The following is a 17,469-nucleotide window of genomic DNA, read 5'->3' on the forward strand; positions in this document are numbered from 1 at the left end:
ATTTTTGAATCCCTGCGGCCAGCACAGGACCTAAATGCTACATGTGGGCTGGTGGAATTAATGAGCGAAGGAAAGAATACACAAACGAACAGTTCTGATAAGTACCCCCATCACTGCTAGGGCCCTGAAAAGAAAAAGAACAGAGACTCAGGCACACTCAAGAGTTTCTCGAAACCAAAACAAACCAAACCTTTAACCGGTTTAAGAGACTAAAATTACAGGAATTAAACACAGAAGGCTAGTGGGCAGGGTTGGATGAAGCATTCTCTGGCCACTAAAGTGAGAGGCAGGGTCAGCCCATGGGGCCTGGGAGGTGGAGGAAGGATGCTGGGGACCAGAGACAGGGAGATACTGGTAGTCTTCCTGCCCTTCTGGGACGAGATGATTTTTTCATGGTGGGCTTACTGATATTCTCCTCTCCTCTGGATGGCCCAGGCCTTTCAAGAGGCAGGCCTGGGCGGGGGTCCCAGGAAGCGCTAGATGCCCCCCAGCCCCTCCACCCCATGGACCTGGAGCCCTTGCAGGAGGGGGAAGTCAAGCAGTGGCCCAAAGACACAATCATCCTCCTGGTTTGGGACGAGGGGCTCTGGGGTCCCCAGGGGGCTGTTCTGAAACCAGACGTTCTCATAAAACTTGGGGCTGGGAGTAAGGCCCCCTAGGAGGGGCTGAGTAGAGTCACAGCGGAGGTAGTGCCCTGGACCTGGGCCTGTGGGGCTGCCCAGCACCTGCCCATAAAAGACCTGGTCGTTGGTGCTAGACGGAGGCTGGGGCTGGGTGGAAGGTGTTCTTGGGTCCCCCTGGAGCACATAGGCCTGGACCAGGGTGGGGAGGCCACAGGTCCCTGAGCTGTCGTTGGACTCCCAAGGCCCCGGCTTCTTCTCTTCTTCCTCCAGTACTGTGATCTTGGTGATGGGTGGCATGCCGGGGTCCCGAAGGCTAGGCAGCTGGAAGGCCTCCTGGATACAAGGACGTGGGGTGAGGGCATGATTTATCTCGTAGTCATCCCAGCCACTGTGCCTTCCTGCGGTGGGCCAGTTGTGGGGATATTCCTGCTGCTCTCTGCTGGAGCCCAAAGGGTGACACTTGCAAAGCACCTCATACATTCCTGACGCGTGCTATGGGCTTCAGACTTAGCTCGGTGCATGTCTCCAATGATTCTGTGTGAGATTCACCTCAATTCACAGTGAGATGGCTGAGGCTTTGAAATGGGTAGAGCTGGGATGCAAACTCGGATCTGCTCTACTCCAGAGGGAGGGCACCTTGCTAGGAAGTGATGGGAAGGCCTGAAGACTCATCCTTGGGGGAGGTTCCTTTTACTTTGAGCCTGGGCCAGCGCCCCCGGCCCCATTTCCCTCTCCCATGGGGGTTCTTACCTCAACCATGATGGTGGGCACCCAGGAGCCCAGGCTGCTGTGGGCTGGGTCTGGGACACTTGGCCAGAGGGGATTCTTCCTGCTGGAGAAGAAGGCAGGTGAAGGCTGGGTCAGGCATGCCCCCTCCCATCTTGCCATCCTTTCTCCCACCCGCTCTAGCAGTTGAAGGCTCCCTAGTACAGAGAGAGGTGGTGCAGGGCTGGAGCCAGGCATGGGCCCCGACGCCTGGGAAGGCAAAGAGGGACCTGGACAGTCCCGCTCCAGCCTGCAGTTCCCTGTGGGAAGGGGTAGCTAGGTGGTAGGTGTCTTGAGAGGACTCACCTGGGTCTGCAGCAGAACCGGGAAGCCCCACAGAGACAGATGAGCAAGACCAGGAGGCCAAAGAGGCCCAGGAGGATATGCAGCTCAGACTCCTCTGGGGTGAGGGGAAAGCCAGAAGAGATTAGAGTGCATGCAAGTGGGGCTGGGCCTCTTCCCTCAGATTGGGCTCTGAGGGCAGGAATGGGCCTCCTCCCTCAGCCTGGGCTTCATGGGTTGGGCGCAGTCTCCTCCCTCAGACTAGCAGATCCAGGCAAGGCCTCAAAATGAGGGATCCGTTGGGTGATGAACCTTCCCAACAGCCTTGGCTGGCCAGCCCCCTGCTCTCCTTACCTAGGGCCAAAGTCATCAGAGTAAGGCTTGTACTATTGGTGGCCCCGGCCTTGCTGGAAGCCATGAGGCGTACGTGGTACAAGCTGGCAGGTTCCAGGCCGTGGAGGACCAAGCCATGGGAGGAGGCATTCAGGGTGGTGACTGGGAGTAGAAGAGAATGGTCAGCCTGGGCCCAGATGCCGAGGCTCCCTCCAAGGCTGCTGGGCGTCCCCTCCCAGGCCTTCTGGGACTGTGAGGTACTGAGCAGAGACTCACAGAAGGACTGGTCCTGAGCGTTGGTCCAGAAGATGGTGTAGTGGGTCAGGGGGCTCTTCCCCAGCTCAGGGGCCTGGGGCTCCCACTCCAGCTGGGCCCAGGTCTTGCCGATGTGCTTTAGATGCAGCTCTGGGGTGTGGGAGGGGGCTGCCGGAAGAGAGAGAGGTGCAGGGGCTGACGGGGAGCAGGGAAGAGTGGAGAGCCTAGCTGGACATCTTGTGGCTCCCCAGAGCCCAGAACTGAGCCACACTATGGCGGGGAGTGGGAGAAGAGAGTCCAAGGGGACCCATGCCCAAGCCTCATGTTGCCAGCACCTTTGACTGAATTCCACAGACTGCTAATAAGTGGCTAAGTCAGGATTTGCACTTGGTTCTCTGACTCCAAAGCCTTGCCGCCTGATTTCTGCCAGGCTTGATTTTGTTGGGCTCACTATCTGATTTCTGCCACTCGCTCTCTGACTTTATGGCGGGCCTTCTCTCTAATTTCTGCCACACAGGACACTTGATTTCTTTCAGGGAAACTGGTTGATTTTTGCCAGACTCGCTTCGTGAATTCTGCCCAACTCACTCCCCAGTTTCTGTCACCCCAGTTTCTGACTTCTGTCCGGCTGCAGGGGTCCACTGTAAGCCAGGGGTCACCTTAGGGTTGGGAGAGGGTCTCCTGTGGGTCAGAGGTGGGGGAGGAAGGAAATGTTCCCTCATAGTCCTGATTGTGGGGTCCCAGGCAGGCGTTGAGAGGGGAGGATTCTGGGAGGGGCCTGGTGGCTGACGCACCCATCTCTTGGGAGTAGGCATAGATGTGCTGGGAGGGTCCCACGGTGTCCTGGTATAGAGGGGTCACGGTGATCTCGTAGAGCTGAAAGGGCCTGATGTTCTCTGTGGAGCGAAAATGGGGCAGGCCCCCTGGTGAGGGGCTAACCTCTGCAGATGATCAGAAGCTAACCTCAGACCTCCAGTGGGGAATAACCCAGGCCTTGTGCTGCAGGGCTAGCCTCGTCTATCTCTTCAGATCATTTGATGGACGTAAGGGCAGAAAAGGAGGAGAGCTAGGAAGGTGGCAGGGCAGGGCTGTGAAAAGGGAGGATCTGGCTAGACTGGGGGAAGAACTTCCTGATTCTGGGGGTATGAGACGAGACTAAAGAGCCAAGAAAGACTGGGGAGTCTGCTTCTTCTGTAGGGGGGTTCAGCCTGCCCCTTGCTTTCTGCCTGACAAACACTGCCTCCTTGCCTCCCAGGTCCCCAGGCCTGCCTCACCCTGCAGCAGCGTCCTGGAAATGTTTCCGTTGTGTTCCATCTTCCAGGTCATATTGCTGCTGCTGGGGCTGGGGGGACCCAGGCCCCACGCAATCACATAGCCCCGAGGCCGAGGGCTGGGGGGCTCCCAGCCCACCCAGAGGCTGTGGGGATCTCGAGCTGTGGTATGGAGCCTGGTCAGGGGTGGGCCTGGAGACAGGGTAGGAGGTGAGAGAGCAAAAGCAAGAAGAATGCGGGTCCCAGAGCCAGAAGCCTGGGTTCAAATCCTGGCTTTGTTACTTACAAACCGGGTGGCCTTGAGTAAGTCAACATCAGGACCTCAGTTTGCTCCTCTGTAAGGGTCCTGGCGCAGATCAAATGAGATGATGCCTAGAACAAGCCTGGCACAGTGCCTCGTGCCGAGGAGTGTCTGACAGGGATCGGTGCTAACGCTGTGTAGTTCATGGTCTGTGCGGCTATGGGCCTTGGTACGTGTGAATTTACTGAGTCCGCTAAGAGTCCTAGGAGGAAGGCGCTACCCTGGCCCCAATTTATCAAGGAGAAAACTGAGACAGGTTAAGTAATTTGCCGAAGGTCATGCGGCTCATAAGTTGGAGTACGAGCTCTTGTTATCGCTGGTGTCACCTTGTGAGGACCCATGTTCAGGGGAACCTGGGGGTGGTGGTGGCCGATCCCCTGAGAATGAGCAATTAACGCAGGGACCGTGTTCCAGCCGGGAAAATGTAGGGCTTTCTTCCTATCTTCTTTGGCAGAATGGACTGTGTGTGTGTGTGCGCGTGTGTGCGCGCGTGCAGGCACGTGCATACACGCACACGCAAATGCGTGTCTATGAGCGTCTGCACTTGTGAGCGTGTGAGTGAATGGGAGCGTGTGTGGTACCACCACCAGCTTAACTTGGTTCCGGCTGATGATAATGAGAGTAGCTAACACATACTGAGCGGGAACGTGGTGCCAGGCACATGTCTTAATGGATGTGACCTTCACAACAGGGCTTTGAGGTAGGCACTGGATTGTCCCCCTTTGCTAGGTGAGTAAACCGAGGCCAGGGGTCACTTGCCTGGGTCATACTGTTAGCAAGTGATGGGACTAGTTGTGAACCCAGGCAGTCTAGCCTCTGAACGTTACGTGCTCACCCACTACACTCTACTAGCCGCCAGCGCCCTTTACCTCTGCTCTCCAGGAAGACCACTGGGGTGGGATGAGAGGTCCCGGCTGTGTTATAGGCCACAAGGACCACCTCTCGGGCTTCCGAGGGCAAGTGGAAGGTGCAGCTTAGCTCCGTGGTGTTGCAGAGGGCTGGGACTGCCCCAGTCTGGCCTGGTGGTCTGACCAGGTACCCTTGGATCTGCCCGCTGTATTTGTCCAAGGGCACTGGCTGCGGTGGACACAGGAAGAAGAAGATAAGGGGTGGGGGCGCACGGCTCATCTTGAGTGGGGAAGGGCTTCTAGATGGGGTGGGTGGGTCATAGGAACTGAGCCCCCACAGGCTGGGAGCCAACCTTCCTCCCTCCCTTCCTTCTTCCCTGTTCCCCATGCCAGGTCCTAGGAGGGAGGAAAGGAAGGAGCAGGTTGGCACTTAACCATTCCCTGAGCTGACTCTTTGCCATAGGTGAGTCCTACATTGTAGTCTCTCCAGAACGGTGCTACCCAGCTTCCTAGGTGCATGCAAAGTGCATGCAGATCACATACAAATGCATCCAAACCTCCCAGAACTGTTGGAGTCCTGAGCCCCAGCCCACAGGGATCTGTCTGGGTTGGGAGAAGTCTCAGGGGTGGAGGGATGGCCTTCAGAAGGGGTCACCTTCCAGAACAGCTGCACATCCGCAGTCCTGGGGTCCAGCTGCCTCTGCCGCCACCATGTGTCCAATCTGACGATGGGGGCTGGGGACGGAGCAGGAAGAGGGGCTCAGGGAGGGCCCCGAAGGCTGGACTTTGTCCTGATGGCTGCTCCTGGCCCCTCCCCACCCACTTACCCTGTTGTGCGGTGGTCAGTATCAGGCTAGGGCTCCAGTCGCTCCACTGGCCAGGCAGGGGCCAGCGGACGCAGCGCATTTGCAGGGCGTAGGCTGTGGACGGGAGGAGCCCACAGAGCTCATACTGGAGGGTCTCAGGGAGCAGGGGGCCCACCTGGTGGGATGGCCGTGGCTCTGAGCCTGGATCCTTGTGCCCTTCAGGCCCAGCTCAGCCACCCTCCCCTCAGCCACCCCCACTCCGGGCTCTTGAGGTTGCTTTCCACCTCACCAGGGCCCAGCTGGCTTCTCCGAGCTGTGGCTGGTGGCGCAGCTCGCATTTCTGTTCTATGTAGAGGCTCGGCTTCCATAGCTCCCAGCGCAACAGCAGGCAGCCTGGCTGGGGTGGGGCCACCTCAGGGCTGGGGGCCAGGGCCCACAGTGTGGGGGGCTCCAGCTTCACTGTAAGGAGGAGGGGTTGTCAGAAACCTTCCCTGCCCCATCCTATAGGGCTCTGCCTTATTCCTGCTTCTCTCTTTGCCCGTTGTTCCGTTTTCTGCCCTGGGGTCTCCACCCCTGGGGTCTCTGTCAGCCTGCTTCTTTTTTTCTCTGTCTCTCTGTGTCTCTTCATCTCCATGTCATCATGTTTCTGGAGGTCTGTCTGTATATATGTGTCTGTCTCTCCCTAGGTCTCTGTCTCATCCTTCTGCCCCGGCGCCTTTGCACTCGTCATTCCCTCTGCCTGGAGATCTTACCCTTCAGATATCCAGCAGCCTGCTCCCTCATTTCCTTCAAGGATCTTCTCAAATGTCACCTTCTTAGTGAGGCCACCCCTGACCACCTTACTGAAAGAGCAATTGTCCCCCACCCCCGGCTTTCCCCACCTCCCCCTCTGTGTTAACTCCCTCCTCGTACTTCTGGTTGCCTGACATTCTATTTTATTTATTTTGCCCACTAGAACGTAACATTCCAAGGGCAGGACTTCTGATATTTCGTTCAGGTCTCCAGCACCTAGAACAACGCCTGCCTAGTGTGCCGTGGGCACTTCAAGAAGCTTGCTGAAAGAACGTGTCTCCCTGCCTTGGTGTTTCTCCCACGTCTGTTTGTCTGTGTCTCCGTAGCTCTGTCCCCATCTGCATTCCACTTCGTCTCTGTCTCTCTCGTCTGCCTCTATCTCTAGGCCATCCAGGATCTCCTTGTCTGTCACTGGGTCTGGGAGTCCCTCTCTGTGCCTCTGTGGATCTGCCCATTGTGGGGGCCTTTCCCCTCCCCCACACCCAGCGTCACCCACCAACATCCATGGGAACGAGGCACAGCTGTGGGGACTTTCCAGTCCCTAGTGCGTTCTCTGCCTGCACCCAGATGCCCATGTGCTGGTACAACTGCAGGTATCTGCGTGGGATAGAGCAGTGGCTGTCTCCGTCCTTAGGCACGCAGTCAAGGATGGAGTCCTCTTGGGTCTGGCAGTTGTCCCGGCTCCTGCCAATAGGCCAGGCTTGGGTGTCTAGCAGAAGAAGAAAGCGAGGCTCCCTTCTCCCTCCCGTGTTTGCCTCTGGCTCCCCCAGCCCCACTCCCGCCCATGCCCCACCCCAGGACCCAGAGGAACGGGGCCAGAGACCCCTCCTTACTTGAAGCTCTTGAGGGTGAAGTTGGTGGGCAGGTGGTTGTGGGGTCCTGGCTCCCACTGACAGATGAGGCTGTTAGTTGTGAGGTTCATGAGGCAGGACAGGTTGTGGGGCGCGGCGGGAGGGTCTGCACGAAGGGTGGGGAGAGTGAGGGCTTGGAGTAGGGCCACTCAGAAAGCTCTGACTGGAACCAGTTATTTTCGTTTCCTTGCTCGGGGTTGTTCCCTCTGGGGTCACCTTGTCTACTCGCTCACCTCCTTCGGGGTGACCCTGGAGGGGCATCCCTGGGGCAAGTCAAATTATAGGCATGTACAGGGCGGGCATCACAGAGCCTCCAACCCCTTCAGCTCGGCCCCCTTTGACCGTGACCGTGTAGGTCTGGGTTTTCATCCTGGGTTTGCCATTTATTAGCCATTGTGATCTTCATGTCATTTAGCCGCTCTGTGCCTCAGTTTCTTCATCTGTAAAACGGGGCGATGGTGATATGCCTACCCCCCGGGTAGGGCTGAGTGACTCACTATGTACAAAGCGCTCAGGGCGATGTCTGGCACATGGCAGGTGCTGTGTAAGTGTTTGCTCTACTCCTAGTGACTCTTAACAAGGAAACCTGGTCTTAGTTCTCTCCTCATGCACTGGCTTGGCATCGTCTCCTTGCTTCTCAGTTTGAGCAGAGGGCTGAGACTGAGTTGCAGAGAAACTGAGAGCAGGCCCAGATGGTAAAGTGTGTCCTCCCTGGGCACACCCTCCAGTGGCTGGGTAGTTGGGCTTATGTGGCAGCCGTATGGAGTAGTGGTTACTACAGTGACTTCAGAGCCACGCCGGCTAATATAAATCTCGGCCACATCCTTATTCGCCTGTGCCCCTCACCAAATGAGCCTCAGTTTCCTCATCTGCAAAAAAAAAGAGCACTCCTTGCTGGTAGGGAAGGTTATCTGATACCATGCCCATAATGTGCTTACTGAGCAAGTGCTCGGTGAATCCTAGCTCTTATTCGTGTTGGCAGGAGGGCACGGAGGCGGAGTGGGTAGACGGCCGCAGGGACTTACAGCCTGCCCACAGCTCAGCCTGGTCCAGGATCTGCACACTGTTGCCCCAGCGCAGGCAGCAGGAGAGAAGGTCCCGCGGGCGGTTGAGCGGGGGCAGCGTGATGGTGGATTCCTGGCTTCCATCTGCCAGACGCAGCTGCCTCTCTCCGAGCTGAAGCTGTGTTCCCAACTTCCACAGAATCTGTGACTCCGGGCCCAGGTGGCTGCAGTTGGGGCTGATGGTGCAGGAGGCTGTGATGGAGTCCCCCAGGCGGACAGTGGAGGTTGGGAGGCTGATGTGCCCGCATTCCTCCAGGCCTGGGGTGGGAGAGAATGGGCCATGAGTCACCCCTGTGCCTGGCAGAGCTGGGCCAAAAAGCTAAGTCTTTGGACTCCTAGACTCAGGGCCCTTACCTTCTTGCCTCCCCGACGAAGTTATGGGGGCTGGAAAGGGGAGAATGTCTATGGGGACGGTGAGGGGCTCTCAGGGGCAAAAGAGAGAGAGAGAGAGAGAGAGAAAATGATGTGTTGATCAATGCTTATCAACTGACTGTACAAGAAAGCCACATCCTGATTTGTAGTATGGGCTGCTTTCCCTGGTGTAAATATTTCCCACCAAGACTGATTTTCCGGCCACCCGTGTGACATCACTGAATGTGAACTTGGGAGGAAATGTGCACCCTTAGGTCTCGCAAGCCAGCTGCAGCACACCGCAGGACAGAGACAGGTCCCCCCTGCGGCACCCTCCCCAAAGGTGGTGAAAGCGGTGGTTGGAATGATAGGCAGCCCACAGCCCCAGCTCTCCGAATTCAGATCTGATTGTGTTACTGCCTCCGGATCACTGCGCTTCAGCACTGCAGCCGTGCGGTGGGTAAGAGCATGGATGTTGGAACTAGACCGTCTCGGTTCAGAGCCTGGTTCTATTGCCTATTCGTTGTGTGATCCTGGTATGTTACCGAGGCTTTCTGTGCCTCAATTTTCTCATCTGTAAAATGGGGATGAAAAATAGTCCCTACTTTCATGTTGCTGCAAGGATTAGATGTAATGACATGCCAGGCACCATCAATGTCTTTGCTACCACGATCAGGATGAAAACCCAGGTCCTTCTCAGGGCCCTCCTGGCCTTGTCCATGCTACGCCTCCCAGTTCTAGCTCAGACCAGCCCCTCTCGTCGGCAGTCACTCTGGCCTTCTTCCTATTCCTTGAAAATGCCACGATCTCTCCAATCTCCAGATCCTTATACCCTGCTGTTCCTTTTTCAGGGGCTCTTTTTTTCCTCTCTCTCACCTGCTTAACATTTAGCATCTTGGGGGAACCAGACCAGGGCCTGATCAACCAGACCAGGCCAAGTGCCCTGAACTTTCCTAAAGCTCTTTTCATCCTTCCTAATTACGGAGCCGTGTGGTTAGTTGTTTGTCTGTCTCCCCAGAGATCAGGCCAGAAGTTCCGTGAGGCCAGAGACCTTGGCTGTTTGGCTCACGACTGTATTCCCAGAGCTTAGCACGGAGTAGGCTCTCAGTGAATATTTCTTGTCTAAACAGATAAGGCAGCGCTGCACTTTGCCCCCCCCCCCCCCAAATGCCTCCTCTCCTCTGTCATGTGTTCCTGGGCCTGTTTTGCCGATGAGGAGGCTGAGGCCCTAAGAGGAGAAGGGATTCTCCCAGGATCACAAAGCAAGTTCATGACTTTCAACGTGGGGCTCCCATCACTTCACAGACTCAGAATTTCAGACTGGAGGGGACCTCGCAAAACTGTGCACTCCAGAACTCCTCCAGGCACTGCATCCTTTTCAGCAGGGCTGAGGGTGGCCTGCTTTGTATGGCTTGCCAGCGAAGAGTGGGTTTTACATTTTTAAAGGGTGAAAACAGAACAGAAAACAGATAAGAGCATGCAACAGAGACTGTATGTGGCCTCCATAGTCCTATCAAGCAAAGTGCGCTGGCCCCTGTTGCACAGCCTCCCTGTCAACCCTGGCCTCGGCTTGCATATCCCCAGAGATGGGAAGCTCTCTACCTCTCAAGATAGAGTTTCCATAGTTGGGGAGCTCTGCCTGGGCTTCCCGATTCCAGGATGAATCCTGCCTCCTTGTGGCTCCCACCCTGATCTCTTTGTTGCCCACGAAGCCTGCAGGGGACTCAGAGCTTCCTTCTGACAGCCTGGCAGAGATTTGCAGACAAGGCCTGGGTCACCCAGCCCTTTCCAGGCTGACCAGCCCAGGCCCGCTCACCATTCCTCATGGATGGTGGTTTTCCCGCAGAGTTCTGTGGGTGGGAGCCGGCTACCCCACATCTGTGGCCCAGCCTTGATTCTCTGGGAACCCCAGGAGCAGTGTGGCAGTGCAGGGAAATGATTCCCACCTCCACCCACTCTGTCTTTCTCGCTGTGACTCCTCTCCCTCCCCACGGCACCCCTATCCCCGGCCACACTCACTTCTGGGGAGCAGCAGGATAATCAGGGCAGCTCTGGTCAGGCTCCAGGTTCCCAGCTCCACCATAGTGCCAACTTGGTGCTCACCTGGAGGTAGAGGGGGATGGTGAAGGTCATGGGCTTCGGAGTAAGAGCTGAGCTTAACCCTTGCTCTGCCACAGTGTGGCTTTGGCCAGGTGACTTGACCTCTCTGAGCCTCAGTTTCTTTGTCTGCAAAATGGAGGTAACAACAGCCTATACTGCAAAGGGCTTTGGGAGGAAGACAAGAAATGGTGCAAGACGAGGGCTTCGCATAGTGCCTGGCATGTAGGAAATGACTGTGTGAGTGACTGCCACTGTTGTTATTTGCCTTCCAGGAGAGAGCGGGGACAGGAGCGTCAAGGAATAGCATTCTTCCCCCTTCCCTTTTATCTGAGCTGGGCTTGCACACAGGTAGTTTAATAGGAAGGATCCCAGGAACAGTGAGGGGGTGGGGAGAATGATCACAGGTAAGGAGGGAAAGCCGACATAAGGGTGTATCACAGACTTGGGGCTCCATCCTGCTGGAACCTTCCGAGGAGCCGTGTAGAACACACGTCAGAACTATCCACCCAAGGGACAATTTATCCCTTGAACAGGAGGGAGGATGGGAACATTCATCTACTGACTTCTATCCCCCATCAGTCAAGGGCTGTTCTTTGGGGTGTTAACTTCCTGGCACGTCCAGGTTGCACACACGTGAGCACTAGGCATGTTCTCCTGAGTGAGCCATGCCAGAAAGGTCAGAGGCGCCCCTTGGCGGAAAGTGATAATTGCATGGAGTAGCTGAGGCAAGGGGCTGTTAGGTTACACCTGGGGGAGGCTGGCCTCTGTGGCGATGGTGGGAAAGGGAGGACACGGGGGTCCATGCACCCCCGCTTCTGGGCATAGACCTCTGGAGGTTTTCTGGGGCCAGGTGCCCTGTGGTCCTGGCGACAGTGCCTGCCTGTTGGGAGCCTCCAGCTTCTGTTTCTGGAAGTATGCCAAAGGTATTCTGCCATGGCGGGCTTCTAGCCTAACCTTCCATTCTGCTCCCATTGGGGTCTTGGGGCCAGGCACCTGTTTCTTCAGCACTAATTGGCACCCTCGGTGGCAGGTCAGTGGAAATCACTGTCTAGCTGAGTGTACATATAGGAACACATGCATGTAAGTGGTGTCCCAGCAGACCCCCTGTGCTCAGAAGGGGGAAAGCTTCTCTCCTTTTTTCTCTTCCTCCCAGGCAGGGGTATGAATAAGAACTTTCCAGATACCCAAGGCAGGGGCCTTACCCCAACCCCTGGGCTATTTGTATACACTTCGGTACCAGGATGCCAAGGGACTGCTAGCCCGTAAGTCACTTTTTTGCAAATCAGGAAAAGAGCGCCCCTTCCTCTGGGCAGATGCAGGCTCACACTAAGAACTGGCAACTGAAGAATAGACTGGATTTCAGCTTCTACTTACTCCTTAGCTGGGCAGCTTTGTGCAGTGAGAAACCCGCACCACTGTTCAGAGCACCCTGGTCTACTAATCAGTGGTCGGCAGCTTTCTTACTACATTATACCAGTTTGATTAGCATCAACCGCCCTGCCTTCCCCCCCCCCCCCCCCCCCCCGCCCCACACACTTGTTGGGGAAGATTTAGCCTCCTGGGCCCAGATTTTGGGACACTGGTTTCCATTTCTTTGTGCTTTTGATCATACCCCAGCCCTGCTGCCCTAGCAAGGATCAGCATAAGGCCCAGCCTGTGCCCAGTGAGATACCACTTCATCCCTGTCCTCTGACTCCTGTCCACAATGGGTAGCCAAACCCCACCCTGAGAGGCCGGGCATCCTCCCCCTGGGTTGCTGCTGAGTGTCGGCATGTCTGACATCAGTCTCTGGTCCCCCACTGCAGCCCTGGGTGACCCCTACCCCAGTTGAGAGTGTTGAGAGTGATCTGGGGCCTGTTGGAGCGTGGTCTCACTCTCTGGGGCCCGGTATGTAGACAAGTGGGGAGTCCGGCTCTGAGTTAGACCAGCCTCCAGCCCCGACTCCGCTACTTACCAGCTTTGTGGCCTTGGACAGGTTACTTCACCTTTCTGAACTTCAGCGTCCCCATCTGTGAAAGAGGGAGAACGTCAGCACCCCGTTCTCAGGGCTGTAGTGAGGATGCACTGAGAGGGTCTGTGATGAACGCGCTCAGCGCAGAGCCTGCGTAGAAGAAGCCCTCGGGGACCGTCGGTTGTTTTCACGGGCCATGAAGCGGGGCACTGCATCATGGAATCCAGAACCCTCCTGGCCTCCTCTCCCGCTTATAGGCTGTGTGGTCACCGCCCCCCAGGACCGCCACCTTGCTTTGATCCGTGTCATACGGCATGGCTTCAGAGCCCCATTTCTGGGTTCCCTACTTGTGGCTCCTTGGGACCCCAGTCTCGCCTTCTCTCCAGCCATCTGCCCGGTTCTCCCGCTCAGTTCCAGTCGAACCCGCTGCCTCCTGGAGGCACTGCTATCACCCACGTCTTCCTGCTCTCCTCTCCTTTCCCTGCACTCAGCCTTCTCCCCTGCTCTCCCTTCCCCAGCTCACACCCTCTCTCCCCTGTTGTGTTTACTCTCCTACATGGAGATTCTTTCTGGGGGGAAGGAATCTGGGACTGATTCTTTCTGAGAAAGAAAGAGCCCAGGAGATAAGGACGCTGACCCAGAGACCCCAGCACTCAAGGCTGAGAAGCAAGAGGTCCCCAAAAAAGTTTAAGATTCAAGAGGAAAATGTAAGAGATGGGGGAAGGCACAGCAAGACTCTGAGTCAGACAGAGAGAGACCCAGAGCCCAGGCCAGGGAGGGGCTGGGGAGGAAGACAGAAACAGGGGAGACAGGGACGGGCTGAGACACAGGGTCCGAGACAGGGACGCGGAGAGGGATGGCGATTGTGTCCTTCCCCGAGCCCAGCTTGATGTCCCCAAAGAAATATTCGGCTATTTATGACTTCCCCGATGCACACCCCTTACCCCCAAAAGGAGGCAGCCCTGGTCAAAGACATTCAGTGTCCAGGGCTCCTGGTTCCCAGGGACCAATCCGAAAGGCAGGAGCCCTGGTCCCAGGCCTGCATACGGGCATTTGGCAGAGCTCGGGGGAGAGTGGACCTGGGACTCGTCAAGCCGGAGATGCAGCCCTCCTTGGGGATCCCCTACTCACGCTGGAGCCTGCAGCGGGCACCCGCCTGGAGGACCGCCCTGGAGAACCGTCTCTGCTCTCCTTTTGAGGGCAAGTTCCTGAAAACAGCCGCAGGCCGGCTTCTCTCCCCAGCCCTGTCGTTAATGGCTCAGTCTGTGACAGGCCCAGGAGCTGTGGATTGCAACACCTGCCCGGCCTCCTTCTCTCCCTTGCGCTGTCAGTCGCTGAGGCACAGGAAGGAGCCTGGGAGGGAAGCCGGTGGGGCCGGGCAGCCTTCCTGCCTTGGGGGTCTCAAAGGGGCCGGGGAATGTGGCAACGGTGTCCCTCTCCCCTGCCTCCGGATTTCCTGACCTCAAAGCTTTGAGGCTGGCCAGGGCCCAGGCTTCAACCCGCCTGTGTGCCATTCCCATGGTCCACTCCTGGGGGAACATCAGTCAGAGACAGACCCTGGCTCGAAGACTCGCTCGGCTCTAAGCCCCTTTGGCTCTAGCCTTGGGGCTCTGATCCTCCCAGTACTCTAGGCGGCAGCTTCTAGGTTACAGGAAATTTTGTGACCCAGCACCTTACTCACAGTGCCCCTCTTTGCTAATTTTTCACCATGGACAGGCGATGGAGAAATGGGGATTCTGGGAACAAAATAAGGGGATGAGCTGGTGAGGCTCAGCCTTCATATGCTCACTTGAAATTGGTTTACTCATCGGGGCGCTTGGGTGGCTCAGTCGGTTAAGCGTCCGACTCTTCATTTCGGCTAAAGTCATGATCTCACGGTTTGTGAGTTCGAGTCCCACATTGGGCTCTGTGCTCACAGTGCAGAGCCTGCTTGGGATTCTATCTCCCTCTCTCTCTGCCCCTCCCATGCTCTCTCTCTCTCTCAATAAATAAAATAAAAATAAGCTTAAAAAAAAAAAGAAATTGGTTTACTCTCAAGCATTCTGCTACCCTGAACATTTTTTGATTGAGTGAAGTAGACTAAATTTAGCGTCTTCCATTGTCTGTATCCATGATTCCCCCGAAACTGTTTACAAATAATTTTCTGTGCATTTTTCCGAGGAGGGTTCAGACTGTTCATAGTTTGTTGGATTTATGACCCAATAAGATTAGGTGCCAACTGACTAGGAGAGTGTCCCTAACATATGATCCTTTTTAGAAAAAAGCGGGCTTCTGAGTCTGGGGTGAGGGACAGACCTGGGCTGCAGTCAAGGCTCCAGATGGAAATACCCAACTGTCTGTGGCAACCTCCCCAAGATGTCCCATAGGCCCCACATTCTCAGCAAATCCTATGGACTGTTCTTTCAAAATATAACCAGAATCCCAGGTAGACGGATATTCCCTATACAGTTCAGCTTGGCTCTGTGTGTCAATATATTCATGATAAAAAGTTGGAAAATATAAATATCACTTAAACCAATACCAGTCAGGACAAACCACCCTTCTCTCCTACTTGGATCCTTCCAATAGTCCCCTTCTTGGTCCCCTATTTCCATTTATCCTTGTCCCCCACCAACCTGTCTATTGTACCGTCAGGAACCAGTGTGATACTGACCAAAAAAAGTTGGTTCACGTCAGCCTCTGTCTCAAACCCCCAATGGCCCCCATCTCACTCAGAGTCAAAGTCCAGGTTCTTTCGATGATCTGCAAGGCCTCACCCAACCCTTGGGGGCCCCATTCCTTCCCTGGCTCCTCTCCTATTGTTCTTTCCCTTACTGCTCTGCTCCAGCTACTCCCTTTTTCTTGAACTTGTTAGGCTCCCTCCTGCCTCAGGGCCTTTGCACCTGCTATTTCTTTGCTTGGATTCTTTCCCCCCAAATAATGACAGGAGTCACTTCCTCCCCTTCTTCAGGTCTTTGCTTAGATATCACCTCAGTGAGACCTTCTCTGACCACCCTTTTAAAAAATTGACCCCCCTCATTTCTTATCTCTCTTTTCTTCCATATCCCTTTTCACTGTCATTGGCTTTCTCCACCCCCCACCAGAATGGAAGCTCCACGAGGGCAAGGGTTTTAGTCTCTTTTGTTCAAACCTTTTTCTCCACTGTCTTCAACACTGCCTGCTATCTAGTGAGCCCTCAACACATTTTTGTTGAATGAATGACTGAATGGATGAATCTTCCCCCCACTTTGCCAAACCTGCCCCCAATCCTCACATGCCTCATTTTGGTAGAGTATATCACCATTCCCACTCCTCCCAAGTCACCCACCCCAGGGGCCTAGGAATCCTTCCTCATACCTGCTTCTCCACACTCCCACATCCAACCAGTCCTTAATGAAGGAGAACGGGCCTTCGGTTCATCATTCAGAAAACATGCTCCCAGAACAGGTGCGGGGGTACAATGGTGACCAAAAGCAGCTTTCATTCCTGCCTTTATGGAGCTCTTGGGCTTGTCCACAGCTCTGAAATTCATCTCCTGACCCTGCCTTTGTCAGGTCTCCCCACCCCTCACCTGGGCGTGCCCCAGCCTCCCCGCGGGCCCCCTGTTCTGGGCTCTCTCACTCCACCCTTTGTCAGCACCTGGCAGAGTGAGCGGTCCTACACGCAGGCACGGGTGACTATGCCAGTCCCCTTTCTTCAGAGGCCCTATGACGCACCCTAATTCCTTAACGGGACAATCAAGATACCCCACCAGCTGGCCCCCCCTCCCTCTCCTGCCTTATCTGCCTCCGCTTCCCCAGACACATTTTTTCCGGCTGTAGTCGTGTAGGATTTGCTTACATCTTCCTGCCTGCCCCGGGCTCTGGAACACCTCTCTGTGTTTGCTTTTGCCGAGCCCCTGGTCGCCTCTGGCTGGCTGAGTCCAGCCTCTGACCCCGCTCAGACCTCCAGCCTGCGCTGGGCACCTCTCTGGGCTGGGTCAGGTGCCCTCCCTCGTTGGCGATCCTGTACTATTGCTGTGGGCTGTTGGCTGTCTGCCTCCTCCATTAGACTGTGAACTCCTTGAGGGCAGAAACCCTCTTCCCATCTCCACCTCCAGCCTCGGCACAGAGGATTCCCAGTGAGGATCTATTGGACTGCAGAAACTCCCTCTCCAAGCCTCCATTTCCTTATCTGCCACAGAGAGAATAACTCCTCCCAGGGGTTTTGGGAGGATTAACTGAGCTATGGGAGGCATGAAACCCAGTGTGCTAACTAGCATGTAGTAGGTGTTCAGTAAAGTTCCTTTCCTTTTCCCATCACTGCACAGTTCAGTGTTTCAGAGCAGGATTTTCCTGCTCATGTGTGCTCCATTCTCCACCGAGGACCTGCACCAGGAAACAAAACTGCAGCAGCTGAAATGAAAGTTAGATTTAAGGAAGAACTTTCCTCAGGGCGAGAGACTTTAGAGACATTATATTAGCATAGAGAGGTCAAGAAAGAGAGGGGCTGAGGAGACTGCTCGGGTTTGCCACTTACTAGCTGTGTGACCCCGGGCAAGGTGTGGAACCTCTCTGAACCTTGGTTTCAGCGTCTTTAAAATCGGGATAGTAGCGTTTGCTTTATGGCGAAACTGGCGAAAGAATGCACGTGAGGCCTGTGGCACAGAGCCAGGCACACGGTAAAGGCTCAATAAATGTGTACTCTGGTGAGAGCTGGAAAACACGAGACACATGTGGAGTCCACCCCTCCATCACCTAGTGTCTGCTTTGTGGATACTTCCTCCTCCAGCTCTCCTGCTGGGGCGAGGGCCCCCTCCTCCATCAGACAGTGACCTCTGAGGGCTGGAAAGCCCAGTCAGGGAGCCCTGGCGAGGGCGGCCCTCCTGTGGGTCGGATCGGTTCAGTTTGTTATTGCC

General features: G+C 55.6%; 1 protein-coding gene across 4 annotated transcripts; it reads right to left on the bottom strand.

Annotated features, from left to right (window-relative positions):
- Window positions 1-164: 164 nt before the first annotated feature.
- On the bottom strand, window positions 165-13,877 carry CSF3R (colony stimulating factor 3 receptor). 4 transcript variants are annotated; one of them, XM_042951577.1, is made up of 18 exons: window positions 13,725-13,877; window positions 12,597-12,651; window positions 10,562-10,645; window positions 8,546-8,614; window positions 8,153-8,449; window positions 7,110-7,233; window positions 6,773-6,960; window positions 5,774-5,943; window positions 5,506-5,659; window positions 5,334-5,413; window positions 4,700-4,907; window positions 3,533-3,721; window positions 3,053-3,154; window positions 2,280-2,426; window positions 2,025-2,165; window positions 1,695-1,788; window positions 1,374-1,452; window positions 165-956 (listed from the first exon to the last, which is right to left on the bottom strand). In XM_042951577.1, the coding sequence occupies exons 3-18, from the start codon at window positions 10,623-10,625 to the stop codon at window positions 477-479; spliced, it is 2,586 nt and encodes an 861-aa protein (XP_042807511.1). In that variant the 5' UTR covers window positions 10,626-10,645; window positions 12,597-12,651; window positions 13,725-13,877; the 3' UTR covers window positions 165-476. The 4 variants fall into 4 exon arrangements, with proteins under 4 accessions (XP_042807511.1, XP_042807510.1, XP_042807512.1 ...); XM_042951576.1 differs by having other exon boundaries at window positions 1,374-1,455; window positions 13,725-13,876; XM_042951578.1 differs by lacking the exon at window positions 8,546-8,614 and having other exon boundaries at window positions 1,374-1,455; window positions 13,725-13,875.
- Between the last annotated feature and the right edge of the window lie 3,592 nt (window positions 13,878-17,469).

Source organism: Panthera leo, chromosome C1 (genome assembly GCF_018350215.1).
Source record: "Panthera leo isolate Ple1 chromosome C1, P.leo_Ple1_pat1.1, whole genome shotgun sequence".
NCBI classification, from domain to species: Eukaryota; Metazoa; Chordata; class Mammalia; order Carnivora; family Felidae; genus Panthera; species Panthera leo.